The sequence below is a fragment of the Rhipicephalus sanguineus genome, chromosome 8 (assembly GCF_013339695.2).
Source record: "Rhipicephalus sanguineus isolate Rsan-2018 chromosome 8, BIME_Rsan_1.4, whole genome shotgun sequence".
Taxonomy (NCBI): Eukaryota; Metazoa; Arthropoda; class Arachnida; order Ixodida; family Ixodidae; genus Rhipicephalus; species Rhipicephalus sanguineus.
In genome coordinates this window covers 62415302-62437591 of record NC_051183.1, presented here as the reverse complement: position 1 = coordinate 62437591, position 22290 = coordinate 62415302, and the positions used below count along the sequence as shown (strand labels likewise).

The following is a 22290-nucleotide window of genomic DNA, read 5'->3' as shown; positions in this document are numbered from 1 at the left end:
GCGCCCGAACTCATGTGCCGGCGTTGCGCGCGCTGCACGGAGCGGCGGAGGAGGGTCAGAGTCGCAGCGCCCCCCTCAAAGCAGCGGCGAGAGGCATGTACTACACCCGATGCGAAGGCCGTAAGAAGCGAGCGCGCGCGTGCAGTCTAGCCCGGCCGTGGCGTCGCCTGTTACGGTTCCTCCCACTTCGCCGCACGCGTCCTGGTAAAGCGCGCGCAATCTAGGTTTCGCCGCTCACGGCAAAGTGAGTGGAACCGTAGCAGACGACGCTCAGCTAACTCCGCCTCTGGCACTGATTGCGCTTGCGCCGCAATACTTCGCGCGGCGCCCGTCGTGGCGCTCCGCGGAGCGCGGCCAGCCGCTCCGAGCGTGTTACCTCCAGTGGCCGCGCCTGCACAGTGAGTGCACATTGCGCGTGGTCACCGCGATGGGGCATTCCCAAACAAGCTTCTTGCGTGACAGGCCGACCATCGCTGAGGACAAACTATATGACGTGGAGTCTTACAGTGGTCTGTCTGTATAAATAAATAGGGTATACTAGAATGAAGCTTCACTTAAGCGATCGCACGGCCGCACCATATGAGCGTTTATAATTGTATACTCAAGTAATAGTTGTTGTGCGAACGTTAACAAAGCTCTTCGAATATTACTCCTTCAAAATTTTTAAACTTTAAGGGAATTGGCGCCTACGGCGACTTCAGCGAGCCATCAGTAAGAGTCATTTTTTAATATAAGTACCTGGACTTGTCATGAATATTAATAAAGTGATGTCGCACTCGACATTTATCGGTCTCCTCAACGAGCATTTCTTTTTTTTTGTAATTCAGTACATTCAATGGCCAAAGCTAGAACGAATATGGGGACATGCCGTGCCTTTTTTTTTTTCTTTTTTTATCAATAAGATTCCTAGCACTCCCTTTCAACTACATTGAACATGTCACTATCCATATCATCAAAACATGCATAGGTCAAAGCTTAAGACCTCGAGCTTCGCGACTGCTATTTGAAAGAGAAGCAGTCTACGAAGCGAAGCATGTGGTTTATTGGGACGCGAATGCAAACAAATATCCCATAACAACTTTCGCCGGACTAGTCCAAACAACGGCGGTAGGCAAAGACCTGCTTTGAGCTAGGAAACACAATGAAAAACCGAGAAGCTATTGCAACAAGTAGCTGCAAAGCGGGGTAAGAACATGGTGTAGAGAGCGCAATGGAAATTTTCAATGCGTAACATCCTTTTCGAAGTTCTTCAGCAACTTTTGTGACGAAATTTTGTCTATAACGCACCAAGGATTGGCATGTTTCCGACAATAATACATACGACTGCGCAGAAAACCAATGAGTTTGGGATGAGCCAAGTTGAAGTTGGGAGTGAATCAACCTAATTTTGGGGTCCATATGAAGGTGGGCAATGTATGGGTCAGCTTGCAGGAGACAGGCGACTAAAGCAGCCCAGCGTACACAGGCGAGTGTTTCAGTGAGCGCTTTCCGCTACTCACCTAACATCACAGTCCCAAGCCGAAGCAGAAATCTTCACGGAAGTGCTGGTTTCACGCGCGTGTTGTAGTCGATGGCTGTTCACCACTTCTAAGTTTCAAAATCCAACTTCACGCGACTTCTTACCCTGAGTGGGGAGTGCTGCACTCGTTAGACAGTGGTGCAATCACGGCGCGCAACTGCGCACAAGCGGGCATGTTACGTGGTTACGTGTTACGTGTTGTATTTCGCGGCCATCTGCAGAAACCAGAAAAACACTAATACCTAATACATAGGAAGTTACAAACTGTCTAATTGGACGTTTTACACACTGATCTACAACTTTTTCACCATAATTTTTCGCCCAGCTTCGCTGCATCAAAGCCCAGTTAATTAAAAATGCCAGCCAAGAAAAAAATCACAGCATATCCACGGAGTGAATGATGATGAGTGGGCGAAGCTGCGGAGGTTCATCGGTAAACGGTGAATCTTCCGTGAATTCTGCCCAGTACATCATCACCGACGTGAGATCGGGCGCGTTTATACTAAAGGTTTGATGAGAGTTATGACAACTTGCAGCTCACTTTAATTTTACACGTACGCTGTTAATTTTCATTGTTTAGAAAACCATTGCTTTAGAAAACATCTGGCGTCTTTTCGTTTTGCTTTTAGAACACATCTGGCGTCTTTCGTTGGTTTATTTCATCAATCAACGGCGTTTTGAACAAAATTTTTATTGTTTAATCACGCACAGAAGAAACCTCACCAGGCACTACCTTGGAGGTAAACAATGGCTGCTAATGGGAATGAGAGACAGAAGAAGTCGGCTTTTAGCTAACACTTACACTTCTACTTCTACTAACGTTTCCTACTGGAACATGCCAATGGCTGCTAATGGGGAATGAGAGACAGAAGAATTCGGCTTTTAGTTAACGCGCACGCTGCGAATTTTTTATTGTTCAACAACGCACAGGAGAAATCTCCCACCGGCACCACCTTGGAGGTCAAGATCTGGTACTAGCGTTAAGACTGGTTACGCACTACGAGAGACGAACGGGTGGCGCCTTAAGGAGCTTCGCCCCTAAAACATAAGAATGGTGTGACGTACTGCAGGCACTAGTCAGCAACGTGCACGTGGTCGCGTCGTCACACAGTGCGTCGGCATATTTTTAAACCCCTGCTAGAGATAGCTGGGGCACCCTGCACACACACACACACACACACACACACACACACACACACACACACACACACACACACATATATATATATATATATATATATATATATATATATATATATAATAGAGAGAGAGAGACGAGAGAGAATCTTTTTTTTTTGTGTTTGTCAATGCAGAGCCCAACGGGGAGTCAGTTTCAGAAGCTTGTGTTCCTGATTCGAGACTGGCAGTACCCGGATGATAACGCCTATGGTGCCGTGGGCGGCCGCAGTCACCTAGAACAGTTCATATCTACGAGTACACAACAGCACCAAGACAACAAAGACCTGCGGAAGTCCCTGGATTCTTGCTTCTCATCACTTGACTGCTTCCTCATGCCGCACCCGGGAAAGGTAAATGTAACTAATGGCGGGCCTTTCTATTTCGAAGCTTCTATCTATCTATCTATCTATCTATCTATCTATCTATCTATCTATCTATCTATCTATCTATCTATCTATCTATCTATCTATCTATCTATCTATCTATCTATCTATCTATCTATCTATCTATCTATCTATCTATCTATCTATCTATCTATCTATCTATCTATCTAGCCGACAGTGTATGAGGAACCTGAATGTTGACATGGCTAATAAATTTTTCCAGGCAGTGCAACGATACCACGTGAGAAGTCAGTGCAACGCCTAGGTGCAGTGCAGAAAGATTCCGTGAAGCGGCGGGGGGGGGAGGGTATTTATATACACCATTTACCGTTGGTGCAATGGCTAACAGAGGAGGGCACAGTAGCTATTTTTTCCCCTTATTGTTGCTCAGTACGGCTTATCTGAAAACGGTAATGTTGTGCTCCATCCTCATGAGTGATCCGGGCCCAACAAACTTCGGGAGTCGGTACAGCAGCGTTTTAACTGCGCGTCGGAACGATGGCAGTTTCTGAATGAGTGGCGTGGTTCGGCAGTGGCGACTGCACAGCGTGAACAAATTTTGACGTGTGAAGCCAATCACCGCGGGTTTCGCGGGCCAAAGTCGGGGCGTTTTACGGCGCTTGTGGCGTATGCGACCTAACTATGCAAGTCGTCCGTGCAAGAAGTTCGGAAGTGAAGTGAGGAAGGGCTTGCCATTTTTCACTTGTGTGTTTTTTTACGTGCGGAAATGACATAATCTCCTTTAAAAGAAACATACGATCGCTTTTGAACCAGGATGTCGGTGGAAGCTTTAACGATGACCTACTGTACCGATGTTAGCGTTAGTTTTAGCCACCCCACCCTAACCAAATTGCACCATTGGCCTTTGTCGCGTTTTAGATATTTGTCCAGTCGAATTATTCGAAACTTCGAATACTAGCTAAAGGAAAATCGAATCGAATTATTCGATTAGGTATTATTCGATTCGAATTCGAAACTCGAATATTCGCGCACCCCTACTCATAACCTTTGTTGGAGCGCATGCCTTCCAAATTACACATTCCTTTTGAATGACATCGCTGTAGTGGGGCTTCTTCGTCGAGAATCTGCGTTCTTGGTTTCTAACGACCTCGGCAGTCTGGTCACCTTGCGCAGCACTATTGTGCATCTTCATAAAACAGGCAATGTCCGTGTTATTAAAGACGATAGTCTTTCTTGGGGAACTTAAACGCAGAAATTTTGGTCTTTCTTTCTGTCTGTTCTTCTGTCTGTCTTTCTGTTTGTCGGCACGTCCCTCGATTCAGCCACTCGGCGAAAGTTGAACCACTTGCCCAAGGGCCAGCCATCGTGAACGGCTGACTAGGTTCATACTTGTGTACATTGTTGATCAAAAAGCAAACATTACGCATATCTGAGGCGCAACATCACTAGGTAAGTATTAGGCGGTGTGTTCCTTTAACAGAAAATACATAGAAACTCAATTTTAAAGACCTTGATGGTATGCGTTTAACGTTGAGACAGTAACGCGTTTATTAAAAGATTGCCACAGCTGAAGCGATCAGCGGTCCAAGCCGAGCAAGCGCGAGCGCTAACAACAACCGTCTTCGTCTTCTTCTTTCGCAGGCGTTCTTGTTTGCGCCCTACCATGTTACAAATCACTCCCCCGCGGAAAAGGAGCCATCCTGGCGACCTAAGAAACAGGTACAACTGGTGGGTCATAATGCGGCTTCAGTCCATCGACGTGAACAGTCTCGCGGCCGCGACGACGGCGGTCCGTAGATGATTGAACAGGCTCAATCATATAGTTAACTGGGGATGCTTGACGTAGGACGCGGTAGGGGCCTTCGTACTTAGGCAGTAGCTTTGTGGAAAGGCCAGGAGCGGAGGAGGGAACGCGAAGCCACACCAACGTTCCAGGCGAATACGACTGAGGAGGCACGTTTTCGTCGTGACGGTCCTTCTGGCCCTACACGGCCTACAATGTTACAACCCTAGTTTCTTAAGGTGCGCTGAAAATGCGACTGCGCTGAAACTTGTCTTCCTCCTTCCCCTCTGCACAAGCTCATGTTGTGTTTCGGTTTCGGTTCAGTATTGCATTATACGAATGACAGGGGGCGCCGCTATGGCATTCCTGTTTTACCCAGGCGACGTGTAAGTAAGAGAGTTTGTGGAGAGTACTCCTTGAGTGCGGACGTTTCTTCTCCTTCGGCGCATCGCGCCAAACAGCGTGTTTGGGCTGGCCGGCGTCCCCACCGGTCGCGTTGGTCACCGCCGGTCTTCGCCTGCCGCTGCGCCGGGACTACCAGCCCGCAACACAGCACTCGTGTTTCCCGACGTATTGCCAGATGGCGTCCATATCTCACGCAGCGCCTCTTCTATCGTCTTTAGACGACATTTGCAGCGAAGCACGCAGATACGCGGCCAATTTTTTCATAAAGCTTTGCGCGCTCCTCAGCCTCATCCACTTTTTCTTGAAGGGCCTGCAGTGCTCCTTTCATACGAGCGATCTTCGCTTGGAAGCAGCGCGTTTTTTTTTTTCTTCTTCTTCTGTCAGTTCAACAAGGTCGAATGTAGTTTGACATGATGCACCTGAAAATGATGCAAGTGGCTTCAGTGCTCTCACTTGAGCCGTTTTGGCTAATGACAGGCCTGTCTTTTGAAGCAGCATTGCCCGAGCACTCGGCACGCGACTGCGCATTATCGTCTTCTATTTCCAAGCGTGGCCGCTTCTTCCTCGGAGAAGACGTGCTCCTCGTGCTCATGTAGCTTAGATAACCGGGGAACACTGTCGGCACAGCCGTTGGCAAAAGTATCCTCAGCTTCTCGGTCTTCATGTAGTCCTGCCCCGTAAAATGCAAGGCGCACACCAGGGACCTGTCATTCGGCTGCCATACTGTTCTCTTCCAGCCGGGCCCTTCACGGGAAATGTTTCGCAGCCATGCTGCCCTGCGTTCTGCGTTACTGGGAAACTCATGGTTGTGTATTTGCGGGTCCTTCGATGCATTCGTGCAACACAACGGCATACAACAGTTGCGCGGCATTTTGCCTAACGCATAAAATATCACACATGCGCAAACTGTCTTGAGTGACACTCAGTGCGAGCGATTCATGTGGAGAAAAACAACCACTATCTCGACCTACCCGCAGAACGCGCGCTCCTTCCCACCCATCGCGTGGAGCCCTCGCAGCCCTCGCCTACTACTGGCGCCCTCCTAGCGAAATGCGGCGACAACTGTCAACTCCGCTGCCGCGCTCTCGCCCCTTGCCTGCGCCGCGACGCGGCAGGCCGCACCGTGTGTTTTTCATCGAGCGGCCGTGGTAACAGTTAAATAAGAGATCAGGGTACAAGCAGTGACAGCTTGAGTGATAGTGTGAACAAACACTAAGACGAACTCTGAAGCAATATATTTCGTAATTTGTTTGGACCGCTGCCAGGGTATATAATGCAGTCTTGTAAGAAAGAATGGCTGCCGAAGGCCGCTCTTTTAATATTTTGGGTTGATTGCTAAGATGTCATGTTGACGATGATCGTCTGAACGCCCCTCGGATGAAGGAAAAAACTGAGGAAGTGACCTGACGTCATTCCTCGTGTAGCCTTGCTGAAGCTGGAAGTCAACCATATTGACTGGGCAGTGAAACCAACGGAAAGGAACACGGTGGAGGACCAGCGCGATACCCTTGGCGAAATCATTTCATCCTAGTATTCTGTTCTTACGCTGCGAGAAGTTTATATGAACATTATAAATTATACCGTTAGATCTTGCTTTTATTTGCTTACTTGAAAACGATGATGCTTTATCGGCCGACCGGCCAAATTATCGTTCCGACGACCAAACGCGTGCAGTTTGTATAGCTTTTCTTTAAACGCTGTAGTTTTATGCTGCTGCTTTGCTTTCATCTGTTCGGGCTTACAGCCAGACTGCGAGCTAAATGCTTCAATACGAAAAAAATCTGTACATTCGCACGGCACAAAGAACGCTCTGCGCTTCCTACTTGGTGTACGAGTACAAACACGTGTATTTTGGACGTGGCTTGAGGAATCGTTTTAAATTACTGGTTAAGTTTTCTGGCAGCCAAGCAGCGGGGAAATGTGGCGAGCAACAGCGGGCCGACAAGGAGGCAAGGACGAGAGAAAGCCGCGGACTAGATACACTGACTCATGTGGTCTCAATGTTTATACATTTCTTCACACACTGTACAGAAAATACGATCGGCCATGCGCCGGCTCACATGGTTGGATTGCGTGTATCTCACGCGGCACCCGGTCACTGGGCCCGTGCTCCACGTAATACTCACCGGCATCACCATTGTCCAACTGGTGGTGTTGTGCACCGTGCAGATGTGCCAACAACACTGCAACGCATGTGCACTGTGCTGAGAGCACACTACTTGGAGCGAGCATCGTGAGCAAAGCAGAAAAAGGGTATGAATACGCACAAGCAAGTTGTTACTGTAAACGTAAACATGTAGAATACGAGACTACTGATATCCTCATTTCGTCTTGCGGGGCACAAATATTCGTCCGCTGTCACAAGCAGGAACGCTGCATAACCTTCACTGACCTGAAAGGCGTTCGTCGTGCAGGATCTGTAGCACAGTGGTTCCGTCCTATCATGGTCCCTTAAAACGATTTCCCTGAGCACATTAAATTCTTCATCCGCTGCACGGTATCGTTGATACGCTCTCGCTCCGCGCACTGTTCGGACCCCGTGGCTACCAACAGGCTTTGTAAATGTAGCTGGGTGCTATAACTGGCGGGAAAACACTGCGGAGCTTCCAACGCGGCACAAGGAATGGATGCTGCCAGCCACGAATCCGTACGAGACCTACAGAAGGAAGTGCGGTAGTGCACATGCCACCGCTACACAGCATGGCGCGCCACGTAACGATAGCAACGCCGCCATTGTGCCCAGTGGATATGGCCGCTAAGACGTCATTTCCTCCACGCTTTTCTCACAGCACGCGTGCTGGGCAAGTCCTCTCCTCAGTTTTTCCTTCCTCCATTGAATGCCCGTATGTTCTCGTTGAGAACACGGATGTCTCGTTTAATGTGCCCGGGCAACGGCGCTGAAATTTGGCTCAGGGTCACTTGATGGCCGCCGACAACGGCAGCTAAAAGCATTTCAAGCTTAAAAATTCAGAAGCCCTGGCCTTGCGGAGATAGGTTTTGCACGAAGCTTACCCTACGAGGCGACCGAGAAGGGACGCGACGTTCTTCGCTGCCGCAGTGCACAAATACGCTAAGGCCGGGTTCGTCGGCTCATTGACACGGCGCACAAAAGGCACCCGAGGCAGGCTGTCAACGAACACGGGTTTATTAACACAAGATGCGATACAGTGCGACAACCACGGGCTTGCAGGCCGTATAGGGAAACTCCGCAAGACCGGTCCAGTACGCTTGCCAGCGGCGCTACCACTATCACACAAAGGGTAGCAGTCCAGCGCAGGAACGAGAAGCCGCCTGCCAGAGCAGCGCGTCAACATCTCGTGCTAGCTTGAGAGCATCTCCCGCGGTGAGCCAGCGCAAGACAGAAGCGAGCTCCTGGGAGAGGTGGTTGTCACTGGCAGCCAATGAGGACCGGCGAAGCGCAGTGGTGTATGCTAGCGTGTTGTGTGGTGAGCATTGTTCGGACATGTCCGGACACGTGGCACCGTGCGGGGAAGGCCGACTCATGGCTAGCATCACGCAAAAACTTACACCAACTCCCACTAAAGGGAACCATGAGGGGATGCGAAGCCGCATTGGGAGTGCACACCAAGTTTCCGTTTACGTTCACTCGATGTTTCCGTTAGTGTGTGTGGTTTGTATTTACTGTTTGTGTTATCATTACGTAGCGAGCCCTGCGCTGCTGCTGCTCCGCGGCGATCTTGATGTCGGCAGAGGTTGGAGTGCTGCTGAAACTGGCGCCGACGTTGACAACTCATCTGAACGACATCGAAACGAGTATGACGTCGACGTTGACGTTACAACTCATCTGAACGGGAGTGAAACGAGAATGACGGAAGCCAACCGAGGGCACGCGCTTATATGAAATGGGGGAGAGAGAGGAGAGAGTGGGTTTACAGGCTGCAGCGCGGCGGAAGAGAGGAGAGAAGGCGACCGAACATCTGCGTAAAGGAGGACAGTGGGAGAGAAAGTAGGCGCATGCGCAATGGAGCGCGGACGCCACTGGATCAAGCTCGCTCATGAGATGCTTCGCGTCTAAAAGGCCTGACGGCGTACCACGGTAGCCATGTCGCCGATTAACGGCGGTTCCCAGCGCTCAAGCCGTGCGGGCTCAGCACACGCGCTAGCTGGGGAACGAGGCGCGAAAGGGGAGGGTGCGCTCGATTCCCACACCCTGTTGGGGAAACGGGGACAAGCGAAGCTTGGCGCGTGCGTGCGTGCTTTACGTGCTACCTTTCTTTCCTTTTTTCTTTCTTTCTATCACATTCCCCAATGCTCCATCCTGCTACCTTCCTTCATGCCGGGAATCGGACATTCATCATACTGCTTAGTAGCGCAACACTTCAGTTCTACTGGCAACAACGGCGATCATGCGTTCATAACCAGACAGCAATGAAAAATAGAAACGTGAAAGGACAGGCGACCTCGATTAAAGGTCAGATTACCATATCACAAACAACTGATCGTCTACAATCCCACGATCGAAAGAACATAATTCGAAAATGGCAAATGAAAAAAAAAGATTCCGCAGATCCCACGTACCCTGGCAATCGATGTTAGGCGAAGCATGCGTGGGATGGTGGCTGTGGCGTAATTTTTCACATTGAGCGAAACGTTACGGAATGACGCTAGAGAAATGTGGAAGTGGTATCCACACACTCATATGCTGAAGAGTCGCATATGTATTATATAACCAGCTGCTTAGAGTTGCGCAAAGATGCCAACAACAACGTGGGTGTTACCGACACCAGACGCGGTAAGCTGATATGCAATGCTTATATTCTTCAATACTGAATAGCGCGGATCCGAACAGCGCAAAGAAGGAACACATATGCACAGGACAGGCGTTACTCGCAACTAAGCTTCATTCAGGAAAGTTTTTCTGGATATTCACACAGCCGAGGGGCACGCGCAGGCGCACTGAACGTACGTTACAGTCACAGTTGCAGTTGTTATAGTTGAGGTACAGTTCTTATGCTTATACTTGTCCGTTATGACGGAGAACGCACACACGTTTCACGAACCTGTGTGTACGTGTAGGAGGCGTTGTTGACAGTTCTTGAACAACGTCATCATCACTATGATCAGTGAGAACCAGCAGCTGGACCGGACTTGTTAATCGGATCCATTCGTGATCGCGGCTACGAGGGGTCTATGTGTTGTGAAGCTGATGGAAATCCTGGACGCCTCTTACGATGAAATGATCTACGATGTCTCCTGTCATGGACGTGGCAGCGAGGTCTCTTGATTCCCTGCATGTCCCCATTCAAGCCGCCTTTCACGCACTATAAAGACCACGCGTTGTTGGGCCTTGATAAACCAATGCTGAAGTCACCGGTAATGATGAGAGGCGTGGTTATCTCGGCAGATTTATTGTAGGCAGCATGGACCCCGGTTTTTGCGTAATCGTCGTGGTTCACATTCCGCACCACGTGAAGGAGTGCATGGTAGTTGAGCGTTTTCCAGGGGTGTTGCAGGGGTGTCCGCCGCGGTGATGTAGCGGTTACGGTGCTCGGCTGCTGAACCGAAGGTCGCGGGTTCGATCCCGGCCGTTGCGGTCGCATTTCCATGGAGGCAAAATGCTAGATGCCCGTGTACTGTGCGATCTCGGTGCACGTTAAAGAATACGAGATGGTCAAAATTTCCGGAGCCCTTCGCTATGGCGTCTCTTATATATCGTGGTTTTGAGACATAAAACCTTAACAATTATTATTATTATCCCTTTCCTTGCATGTCAATGTGTGTGTTCGCGGTTACTGTGTTGGTTGAGACTTTGTATCACTTGTGGCACATACCCGCATAACAGGAACACGGGTATGCGGGTATGTGCCACACGTGACTGAGAGAAAGGGTTTCATGACGTACACGACATGTATCTTGCGTTATTCATGTAATGACCAGTGAATCGTGTTCGTCATACCCTGATCCCATGTTGTGCCAATTTTGTTATAGTACAAGTTATGGAGACGACCAGGACAGCGCCCAGACGTAGGCGGCTAGATAGATAGATAGATAGATAGATAGATAGATAGATAGATAGATAGATAGATAGATAGATAGATAGATAGATAGATAGATAGATAGATAGATAGATAGATAGATAGATAGATAGATAGATAGATAGATAGATAGATAGATAGATAGATAGATAGATAGATAGATAGATAGATAGATAGATAGATAGATAGATAGATAGATAGATAGATAGAATACGCCCAAAGTGCCTGAGGTTCGCTAAAAAATGCTTCGCATTTAAAACGCATGCACCAGCGTACCTTCAAGGGCCGCATTTCTGCTGCGGCCGGGTTTCGCGCTCACGTCACCGCCACTAAAATCTGTGAGTCATAACAAGGTTCGCTTCAAAACGAGCAACGTTTCTCTACGCACAAAAATGACGAAATTAGTTAACAGAGGTGGATACCGTTGCTCATCGCTGCCATTGTGAAAGCGTCACGGGGCTGGTGGTCGCACCGAAAAAAAGAATTACCATAGTGTAATACTAATCAAGACCCTAATGAATAATATGACCGTGTGCGAAATTTCGTTGAATGCTCTGTGGCTATGTGTATTTCAGCAGCAATTTGTTTTTGTTTGTTCTTGTGCAGGAGACCACGAGGAAGGTATTTGATGGCAGATTAAGCAAACTCGACGATGATTTCAAGCAGGAGCTGCGAGTGCTCGTACCATGGCTCATTGGAGCAGAACATCTCGATGCTAAGAGAATTGCTGGCAAGAGAATCACCTGCAAACAGCTGCTGGACTACTTCACGGTAATCTATGAATCCCTCACGTCACAAACCTAAAGCATAAATCATTTTCAGGTGTACACCAACGTTTTCAAGGATGGGAAGCGGCCTCATGTGGCAACAGTACTGCAGGTAAGAAAGCATTTATTTCCTACATAAAACAGCTGAAGAAAAAAACGTGGCAGCTCGACTGCTGGGAAACCTGAGGAAGTGCGTAGCACGGGCCCCCAGCGATTCTCGTTCGTAGAGTTCCCACTGCTTCGTTTACTAAAGCGTCGGTGACGCCAGTGTTTGGGATAAGCATGCAGGGTTTCCCCGGCACGAGTAGAATGTTGTTAGGAAGATTCGCAAACTCGGTGTGCGACATTGCGCTACGTTTTGCTGCGCTTTATCGACTTTGTGCTGCTGCGGCAGTTGAGATACGCGTCGTCTGCAGCGAGTTCCTCAGGTTGCTTCCCCCTTCAAATGTAGCGCTGTAGAGAGCCAGTGAGAGGAGAAATTGTGCGATCTCCGAGGCGGTGGCACCCTCTCTTTCGCGGCGCCGGAGTTGGCCGCATGTTTCCGAAATGTCTTTAGCAATTTTCAGTGTAATATTTCGATTACCTCTTGATTATTTTTGTTAACTTTATTACTTTTGACCTTGTTCGTTCCTTTTAAACCGGCTTTGAGCATTGCTAGCCTGGTTATGGCCTGTATTGAGCGCTTTACTATGAGCATGATCCCGCTACATGCGATGCATGGATCGATGACAAGCCGGGCTCCTAAAGTGATCCGCACTTAAGAATCTCATCTGGGTTCCTTGTCTTTGTAGGCGACAGCGGAAGAAAGCAACCGGAATGCCAAGGAGGAAGCAAAGACATTCTATGTAGAGCAAATCCAAAATGTTAGTGGTAAGCAGAAATCAGGTATTTCCCCACCGTCCTAACACATCACATTTCACGCAGGTCATATACGACAGCATTCAAGAGCTGGAGGAAATCCACGAGAGCCTGCTGCAAATATCAAGGGATATATTTAGAGCAGCTCGAAAGACAGGCGGTGAAGACGTCAAAAAGCGATACTTGGACATGCTCGAAAAGGTGTGTTAAAAAACTCAGCAGCCCTTCTCCTATTCGGAAAATGGGCGTGGTTGAGCCTAACATACCGCTTCTCTTTCTTTCTTCCTTTTTTCTTTCTTTTCTCTTTTCGTTCTTTCTTTCTCTCTTTGTTTCTTTCTTTCGCATTGCGCAATGTTCCCTCGTAACGTAAGCGCCTCGGGACGTGGTTTCGGGCTGAATCGGCATGTCGTCTTTCATTTTGTGACCAGCGTTCGTCAGCCTACAGAACGGTGTAACGAAAGGAGCATGCCGCGATCATGGAAACGCGGGTCAGAAATTCATTTTTTCTGGAAGCCGGAATTTCCTGGTTCGCACCGGTTCGTGCCAGAACGTGGTCGCGTCGGGATTTGTGGTTGTTTGTATGTTTTTTTGTGCGGTCGTGAGTGTCAGCGAGCCTTCTTCGCGTTTCCCGTGCTTGTCTAAGTTTCTTTGGTTGGGGCGTGTTTGGAAAGCAACTGTTCTTGGTGTGTGACCCCACCTGAGGGCAACCTTAGAACACAGCCGCAGAGTTGCACTCTTTAGCGGAACAGAAGTCGAGAAATGTGCCCACTATACTGCTCCAAACGGCTCAAGTATGGGCGCAAGGACGAAAAAAAAACATGGTTGATCCCAAGGCTGGGCAAAAATACTTTGAAATTGTATCGCGATACGATACAAGATACTCAGGCAAGCAGTATTGGAGATACAGATACAAGATACAGCCGCAAAAATTGTATCCGATACGATACTTGGCAATTGTATCTTAAGATACTTCGATACATTCTCAAACTTGTTATTATAGATCCATGTAATGTAGCAGCAAACGCCTATGCACGAAAATGTCTGCTTCAAAATTTCTCAACTGTGACCGAATTTGTTCCACTTGAATGAAATGTCTGTTAGTATTTCAAAAGTTTTGCCCTTCTTGCTCAAAGTACATTAGTTTACTTCCAAAACAACTTATTGGGGTTTGTTTTAGCCTCTTCACAGGACAACTCTTTGTACACTTCGCTGACAGCGGTACTTGCTTCGCACAGCTTGCCGACCATCTAGCAGGTTGCCATATAATCACAATAACTTCAATAAGAAGCCTTCGCACGGCGGCGCAAATACCCGGTGTGGACATTTACCTTGTCCGTAAAAGACAGCTTGCACACTACCGTATATCCGGACATGTGTACAGCAGCAACAACGCTGGTAGCGACATTTCTTTTTTGTTTTTTGGGGGGGGGGGGACGCATGGTGCATACTAAGGGTTTGAGACTTTTCGCTAGCGGCCCGGCCCGCACACATGACCGTCTTCGTCTCATTTGTTTTTACTTTCTGAATAAGTAGGTTCGTCAGCTGCACAGACATGACTGGTCTCGAGCATTCCTTTCGTGAGGAACATGTGGTCACCATGTGTTAAAACATAACCGTGGAACAAAAACTGTATATTTCAGAAGTCATTCTGTACATCGGTATCGATGTTTCTCGAATCCTGACTCCAAGTCCCCTTCAGAAATGACCTATATATGAGATATGGGAAATGCCACATGTTCAAGGTCAAATGTCCTTTTGTTCAAACTCTCCCCCACCATCTTCACTGTCCCGGCCCTTGCAACTAAATTTCGCGACAGCGGCCCGCTGGCTATAAGCTCAGTTTGAGACCCCTGGTGTATACGTAGATGACGTAAAACTGCAATGAATTTTCATATTCTACTTATCTGCTGGCGTAAAGGATTCTTTGTTGATATACTCACTAACGTGCAATCTTTTTAGCAATTTTTCTTCAACGAGAGAACTTGTGCACCACAGAAACGTCTCAGACGTATTGTATAGTTGCACAAAGCGTCGCAGGACACCGCCGCTATTCGAGCTATTGCCACTTGTAGCTCCCATTACGTGGCGATTAGTAACACGAAAAATATTTAAGAAGGCCTAAAACAGGAAAACAAATATAAGTAAAATAAAGAGGTGGTTGTGTATCAAACATTCACATTCACTGAGTACACAAACACAATACAGACGGTGCCCTTAATAGCTACGAGCATGAAGTATTGTCAAATTACCTGTTGAGACAATAGTAAATTCAGTGCCTATAAAAATTGCCTGAAACAGCTCGTTGGGACGCTCATGAGCAAAACAGAGCATTCAGTAAAACAAAGTTTCTCGAATCCCCTTGCTAACATCTTTAAGATGGCTCCTAATGATTTCCATTATTATAACGCAAACTCAATTTCGCTATTTTGCTAAGCGGTAAGCAGAATGTTTTGTACTGTTTACTTAAGGTACGCCGACATAATTATATATTTGTTTTCAAAATCGCCTTGGCAACGTGTATATGTGTAAACAGTAGTGGAAATAAAGTAGACAGAAGAATAAATCAGAGATTTTATTTTGGGAGCGCGTTACAAAAGACATACTGCAGTGACCAGACCGGAAAAACAGTGCAAAGACATATAGGTATTGTAAGAGATGCAAAATGACATCTAAGAAAGCACTTGTGGTAATAATCAAATGATGATTGCACAAATATTTGAATAAATGTAGCAAGAAGTGAAAAAATACGATACGCCAAGATTTTTCTGTTAGGTAAATGCTTGTTCTTTTAGATCTAGCATCAGTACTAATGGTGCTAACGTTGTTAGATTCTTATTTGCATATAAGATAATTCATGGCACGCCGAGCTGAGGAGACGCTTCTGTGCAGCCTGTGGCTTGGCGTGGCCTTCGCGAATGCCTACTCCTGTCCTGATTGGAATGGCCAACAACTCCACATGCAATTACTGCAGCTGCGAAGAAACGATCTCCCATCTTCTGTGTGGGTGTCCCCGTTTCAGTGCGCCAAGACAAGAACTTTCCAATGCGCTAGATAAACTTGACAATCGCCCTTTGTCGGAACAAGAGGGTTTTGGGACCCTTGCCGAGTCCATCGTCAGCACAGAAGGCTTTAAAAGCATTATTGCGCTTCTTGCGTACAACTGGTCTTAGAGACAGACTCTAAGTAGTGCCATATTCTCGTTTCCTTTTTTCCCCTCTCTTTTCCTTTTTCCTTTTCTTGCTCTCCTTTTTTTGTGACATCTCTCTTCTATCATCTTTTATCCCCCTTACCCCTTCCCCCAGCACAGGGTAGGCAGCCGGCCTAAGAACTGGCTAACCTCCCTGTCTTTCCGCTTGTTTCTTCCTTCCTTCCTTCCTCATGGCATGCAAGTCAAACTTACATCCACGAGATCCTTCAAATCGCTGATATGTAAAATTCCCGCGACGCAAAGGAACCTCATTCTTGCACGCATCACATTTCGTTACGGAGCAAGACGCAAGGGAATCTTCAATAACGACACTGTAGCAACATCAGAATTTGCGCGATAGACGCGGCGCAGGACAGTGGCTAAGATCAAGTGTCGCGGCATTGGCGCAACTAAAAAGGAAAAAAATCTAGCAAACAAAAGGTACGTGGGCTGGGCCGTAGACGTCCGCGCGCTTGTCTTCCTCATCTTCTGCCCTCACTGGGGTACTCTGGCGGAAAAATAAAATTGTGTCACTGCCCTAAGACTTATTCAGATGACTTAGTGGCACCAGTACCAGCTTGAGAATCGGAGCTTGGCTAGCGATTATTGTTTCGCACGGTTGTGTTGCGATAGAAGTATCTTGTATCTTAAGATACGCGATACATTATCGAATGTATCGGAAATACAGATACAGATACTCGTCTTTCGAGAAGTATCGCGATACAGATACAAGATACCCATAGAGTATCTAAGATACATGTATCTTCGATACTGCCCAGCACTGGTTGATCCCTCCGTCATAGGAATCGGAATAACACGAAAGTAAAGCGTGCCCTTACAGAAGTAACTGAATGTTTACTGTACATTGATATATGAGAGTTTGCGCAATGTATATTGATGTCTGGCAGCTATAGCACCGTTTAACGTGGATGTGCCTATGCACTTTGATGATTGGGGGTACATCTCCATCCCGACGACTAACGTCCCTGCTAAATGATTAAACAAACCCTTATGGTAGCTGCAGTAGTTAACGGTGGAAGCGTATATATAATCAGAGAACTAGGTGTGATAGCCAGAATAGCGTCGCATATAGGCACCGTCCACTGACCAGAGGGAGCTGCGTTGCTCGCACTGGCCCGTCCCAAGTTCGCTGACATTGCCGTTAAAGGCAAGCAGGAAAGAGACGCGCGAATGCGTCTCCCATGTAGCCCAGCCACAGTCCGCCCACTCATGCATGGAGGGGGATGCGCGCATCGCGTTCCATTTTCTGACCGGCCCTGTCTCAAAGTTACTTCTTTTTATCCGCTAGACTGTGCGTTCTGGCGCTGCAGTCACACGGCGAAACTCGACTGCATGGTGCCTATTAGACGCAGAACTTGGTCGCGGTCCCGCGGCATGTTAAAACGTGATAAAACACCACGGCCGGACTAGAGGGAAACGCAAGGCGCGTCGTGCCGCCCCGGTAGCCCGGCCGCGATTTTTCTAGGGGCGAGCGCCTGAGCGGGGAACGCGGTGTTACAGCCAGGTGAGGCAGGCGCACGTCGCAGAGCTATGAGCGAGGCCGACGCTTTTACGACGGTTGGCTAAGGTCGCCACCTCGCGGTGTGTTAAGGCATTGACAAAGTTGAACTTCTATTGAAAACGCGCCGAATGGGAGGGACGTGTAACGCGTTGCAGGTGCTAATCGCGGAGGCCACAGTAATGGCGAATTACTTTACTTTACCGCTCCCAGAGGGCAACACCACCCCGCCGACCGGGAGAGTGGTAGATATAAAAGGCGTGTTTCTAAAGCCCCTAGAGTCTGTGACCGTGGCGCAGAGGACAGCGTGCCCGGCATCTGGCGTTGCAGACCGAGTGGTCGTGGGTTCGATGCCCGTTGACGGAACTTTTTTTCTTTGCCATCTGATCGTGTCCATTTTTTCGACGTCATTTCCGTGACGGAAATACGTCACTGGAGTCTTGGTGGACCCCGGCATAAAACACTTTCGTGTTAAAAGAACTCTGACGTGGCTCCTCTTTGACGGAGCTGCCGAACGAAGTTTTGTCACAAAGAAGCTTTCACTCGATCTGGGACTAGAGGTGGTTGGGAAAGAGGACATCACAATCTGCTCAATCGGAGGATCAGGAAACGTTATCAAAGAAAAGTGCGGAAGAGTGAAACTTAGGCCAAGAAGTCGGTATGACCGCAACGAGCACTTCATCGAAGCTCTCGAAATAGCAGAAATCTGTTCTGATCAGCTGTGAATACCTGAAGACATCATGCAAAAACTGCAAGTGCAAATGGGTGAATTGGCAGATGTCGCCGTCGACACCTGCCCATCTGGCGAAAAGCGGCATTGACATTATTATCGGTGCCGGCTATTACTGGTAGTTAGTGTCCAGTGACTTCAAGAAGCTGCAGGGCACACTTGTTGCATTAAAGACCAAATATCGGTGGAGGCTTCAAGGAGCTATTCGCTGCAGTAGATCAGCTGCCTGCTGCTCAACCGCGGCCGTTCTTCGGGCTGGAGCGTGAGATGACACAATAAATTTATCCAATGAGTTGAAATCATTTTGGGAACTGGAGAGCATCGGCATTACTGACTGATATGCCCAATTGAAGGAAAAATGCCAAGTAGTTATCAGCACGTTTTCGGCATCGATGACAAAAACAAACAAGCGCTGTGAGGTGGCTTTACCATGGAAACTTCTTAACATTCATCTCGCTGACAACAAAACAATCGCCAAGAAGCGTTTGACAAGCCTCACGAAGAAGCTATTGAAAAAAAAATCACAGCAGCTATCCACGGGGGTGAATGATGATGAGTGGGGTCCGAAGCTACGGACGGAATCATCTGTAAACCGTGAAACTCTTCCGTGAAATGCGCCCCTCCAGTACATAATATAAAAGAGTGTGAAAACATCGTGGTGTATATTAAACATCAAACTTTTATTGTACTGTTGGTTTACGTGGTCCCTTCATTATCACTTGGTGATCGGTGAAATGCAGGATGAAGTCCGCTCCCGAGCGAAAGAGCGACGCATTCCCCGCATCGCCCTGTGCGAATTAAAGGCAAGGCTAGAGGGAAGACAGGACGCGCGTTCCACGACCGCGAGGTCGGTAGCATGCCCAACGAAAGCCAACGGAACGCGATCGTGCAAGTGCTCCGGCTTCGCATCGCCTCATGGTTCCATTTAGCGTCCCAAAACCAAACATATTGCTCAAGGTGTGCCTTGCGTTTTTCGTAGAAATAATTTCTTTATCATGTACATTAAGACGAAAAGTTGAAAGCTCACTAGAGTGTATCGCCCGCAAAGTATGTCTTTTAGTGTGATTTAACTCTCATACGGCAGGGTCCTCGCGCCGTTGCCGGTCCACCTCGTCCGTTGACGATCGGGCGAGGTGGCTAAATACAACTACTACTACTACACTTTAAGAAAAACATCTGGCGTTCTTTCGTTCTGCTTTTACAAAACATCTGGCGTCTTTCGTTGGTTTATTTCATCAATCAACGGCGTTTTGAACAAAGTTTTTATTGTTTAATCACGCACAGGAGAAATCTCACCAGGCACTACCTTGGAGGTAAACGATGGCTGCTAATGGCAATGAGAGACAGAAGAAGTCGGCTTTTAGCTAACACTTACACTTCTACTTCTACTAACGTTTCCTACTGGAACATGCCAATGGCTGCTAATGGGGAATGAGAGACAGAAGAGTTCGGCTTTTAGTTAACGCGCACGCTGCGAATTTTTTATTGTTCAACAACGCACAGGAGAAATCTCCCACCGGCACCACGACTACGACTACGATCACGTCTACTACGACTACGATCACGTCTACGATCACCACGACTACGATCACGACGACTACGAGGGACGAACGGGTGCCGCCTTAAGGAGCTTCGCCCCTAAAATGAGGTGACACTCGTCGAGTATGACGCGGCTAGAGTGTAACGCGGCTATGCGTCAGTACCTGGACCAAGCATTCGCAGAACGACTTCCGCCGGAAGAAATCAACAACGACAAAAACAGAGTTTACTATATGCCTCGCCGTGCTGTCTACCTAATAGCCTTTCAACCAAGGTTAGGGTCGTATTTGATGCATCTGTTAAGGTGTTTAATAGACAGCACTCAACGACAATGAGTAATGGCGACAGTCACGGCAAGCACAACTCTCTGCGCGAGCGGCGTTCTTTCTTCAAGCAACCAAAGAGGATGACCCACTAGAAGGCGCTGGAGAGGGTACCCATTACCATGTCCCAAGGCTTCTCTACAATTACCCCGGGTACGAAAAGGGAGCCGTCCGGCGACCTAACAGCTCGTCACTATGAGTGGGTCATAGTAGCCTTGAGGCGCTCCACGTTGACAATGTCGCGCCCTCGACGGCGCATGTCCGAGGCTGGTTCGATGGTTCAATCAAGTAGTTGACCGGGGATGTGCGCTCGACGACCCGGTATGGGCCTTCGTATTTCGGCAGCAGTTTTGAAGAAAGGCCACTTGCAGTGGTAGGGACCGAGAGCCACACGAGCGCTCCAGGAGGAACGTGGGTTCAGAAGTGGTGGTGCCATCGCGAATGCTCTTCTGCAGCTCTTGTTCCTGCGTCGTAAATGTGTTGGCAAGCTCGCGACACTCTTCAGCGAGCCTGGCTGTGTCAGAAATAGGCGCACACTCAGATGAATCCGGCTTGTATGGAAGTATCGTGTCGATGGTGTGCGACGGGTGCCTTCCGTACAGTAAGAAGAACGGTGAAACACCAGTAGTGCTCTGAGGGGCGGTGTTATAGGCGTAGGTGATGAAGGGCAGAATGGCATCCCAATTGGTGTGGTCGGCGGCGACGTACATTGACGGCATGTCGCCGAGCGTGCGGTTAAAGCGTTCGGTTAGGCCATTCGTCCGCGGGTGGTAAGCAGTAGTTTTGCGGTGAACAGCATGGCACTCTTTCAGAATGGCTTCCACGACTTCCGATAAGAAGACACGGCCTCGGCGCTGAGAAGCTCTTGGGTGGACCGTGACGCAGTATGAATCGGTGTAGTAGGAAGGAGGCAACATCGCGCGCTGTAGCCGCTGGGAGGGCGGCGTTTTCGGCGTATCGCGTTAGATGGTCAACAGCCACGATGGCCCAGCGGTTACCACCCGAACTCAGAGGAAGTGGTCCATACAATCGATGCCCACGCGCCCGAACGGACGGTTAGGGCAAGGTAATGGTTGTAGACCTGCTGGCGACACGTGCGTTGCAGGTTTTCGGCGTTGGCAATCGAGGCAGGAGCGAACGAATTTCTGCACGTACCGGTACATCCCACGCCAGAAGTATCGTTGTCGAATGCGGTGGTAAGTTTTGGATACCCCAGAGCGCGCTTGCGCATTGGGGGGAAGGCGGAGTGGCATCGCATATTCAGAACGCAGACTGCTGGGTATCACTAGTAGCCACTGGCGGCCGTCGGCGTTGTAATTGCGTCGGTGCAGGAGGTCGTCACGAACGGCGAAATGGTGGGTTGACGTAACGCGCGAGTGGATGGTGTTGCCGTCTATCAGTGAGCAAGTCGATCAGCGAGGTGATCCATTTATCCTTGCGCTGTTCGGTAGCGATGGTGTGAACGCTGATTGAAGCAACAGCTATGTGAGATACTAGCAGGGCATTGTCGTCAGGCAAGGGAAAGCGCGAGAGGGCGTCGGCGTCAGCATGCTGGCGTCCGTTGCGGTACAGCACGCGGATGTCGTAGTCCTGCAGGCGAAGTGCCCAGCGGGCGAGACGGCCTGAGGGATCCTTCAATGACGACAGCCAGCATAGCGCATGATGGTCGGTGACGACATCAAATGGGCGACCATACAAATAAGGTCGAAACTTTGTAAGGGCCATATGATCGCCAGGCACTCTTTTTCCGTGACTGAGTATTGGTCTCGGCTCTGGTAAGCGTACGGCTTGCGTACCACGACATATTCGGGAACCCTGGTTTGCGTTGCGCAAGGAGGCGCCGAGCCTACACCGCTGGCGTCCGTGTGTACCTCCGTAGGGCCGTAGGGTCGTAGTGACGTAGTATGGGGGAGCGTCACAAACGACGGAGCTTTGCGAACGCGTCGTCGCACTCGGACGACCACGAATTTAGGGGTCCGTTGCTTCCAAGGAGCTTCGTCAGCGGCGATATGATGTGGCAAGTTTCGTATGAAGCGTCGAAAGTATGAACACAGTCCGACGAAACTGCGCAGTTCTTTGACGGACGTAGGTTTGGGAAATTCGGCACGGCCCGAAGCTTGCCGGATGGGAAGATTCCGTCT

The 22290-nt window shown here is 48.8% G+C and overlaps 1 protein-coding gene across 1 annotated transcript in view; it reads left to right on the top strand.

The window, feature by feature from the left end:
• Nucleotides 1–22290, top strand: part of LOC119402773 (atlastin-1) — a 35736-nt gene that overhangs the window by 5500 nt on the left and 7946 nt on the right. The window contains exons 4-8 of the mRNA XM_037669847.2: nucleotides 2833–3048; nucleotides 11833–11997; nucleotides 12049–12105; nucleotides 12785–12856; nucleotides 12918–13052. Of these exons, the coding sequence (XP_037525775.2) occupies nucleotides 2833–3048; nucleotides 11833–11997; nucleotides 12049–12105; nucleotides 12785–12856; nucleotides 12918–13052 (645 nt within the window). The remainder of the gene's footprint in view (nucleotides 1–2832; nucleotides 3049–11832; nucleotides 11998–12048; nucleotides 12106–12784; nucleotides 12857–12917; nucleotides 13053–22290) is intronic.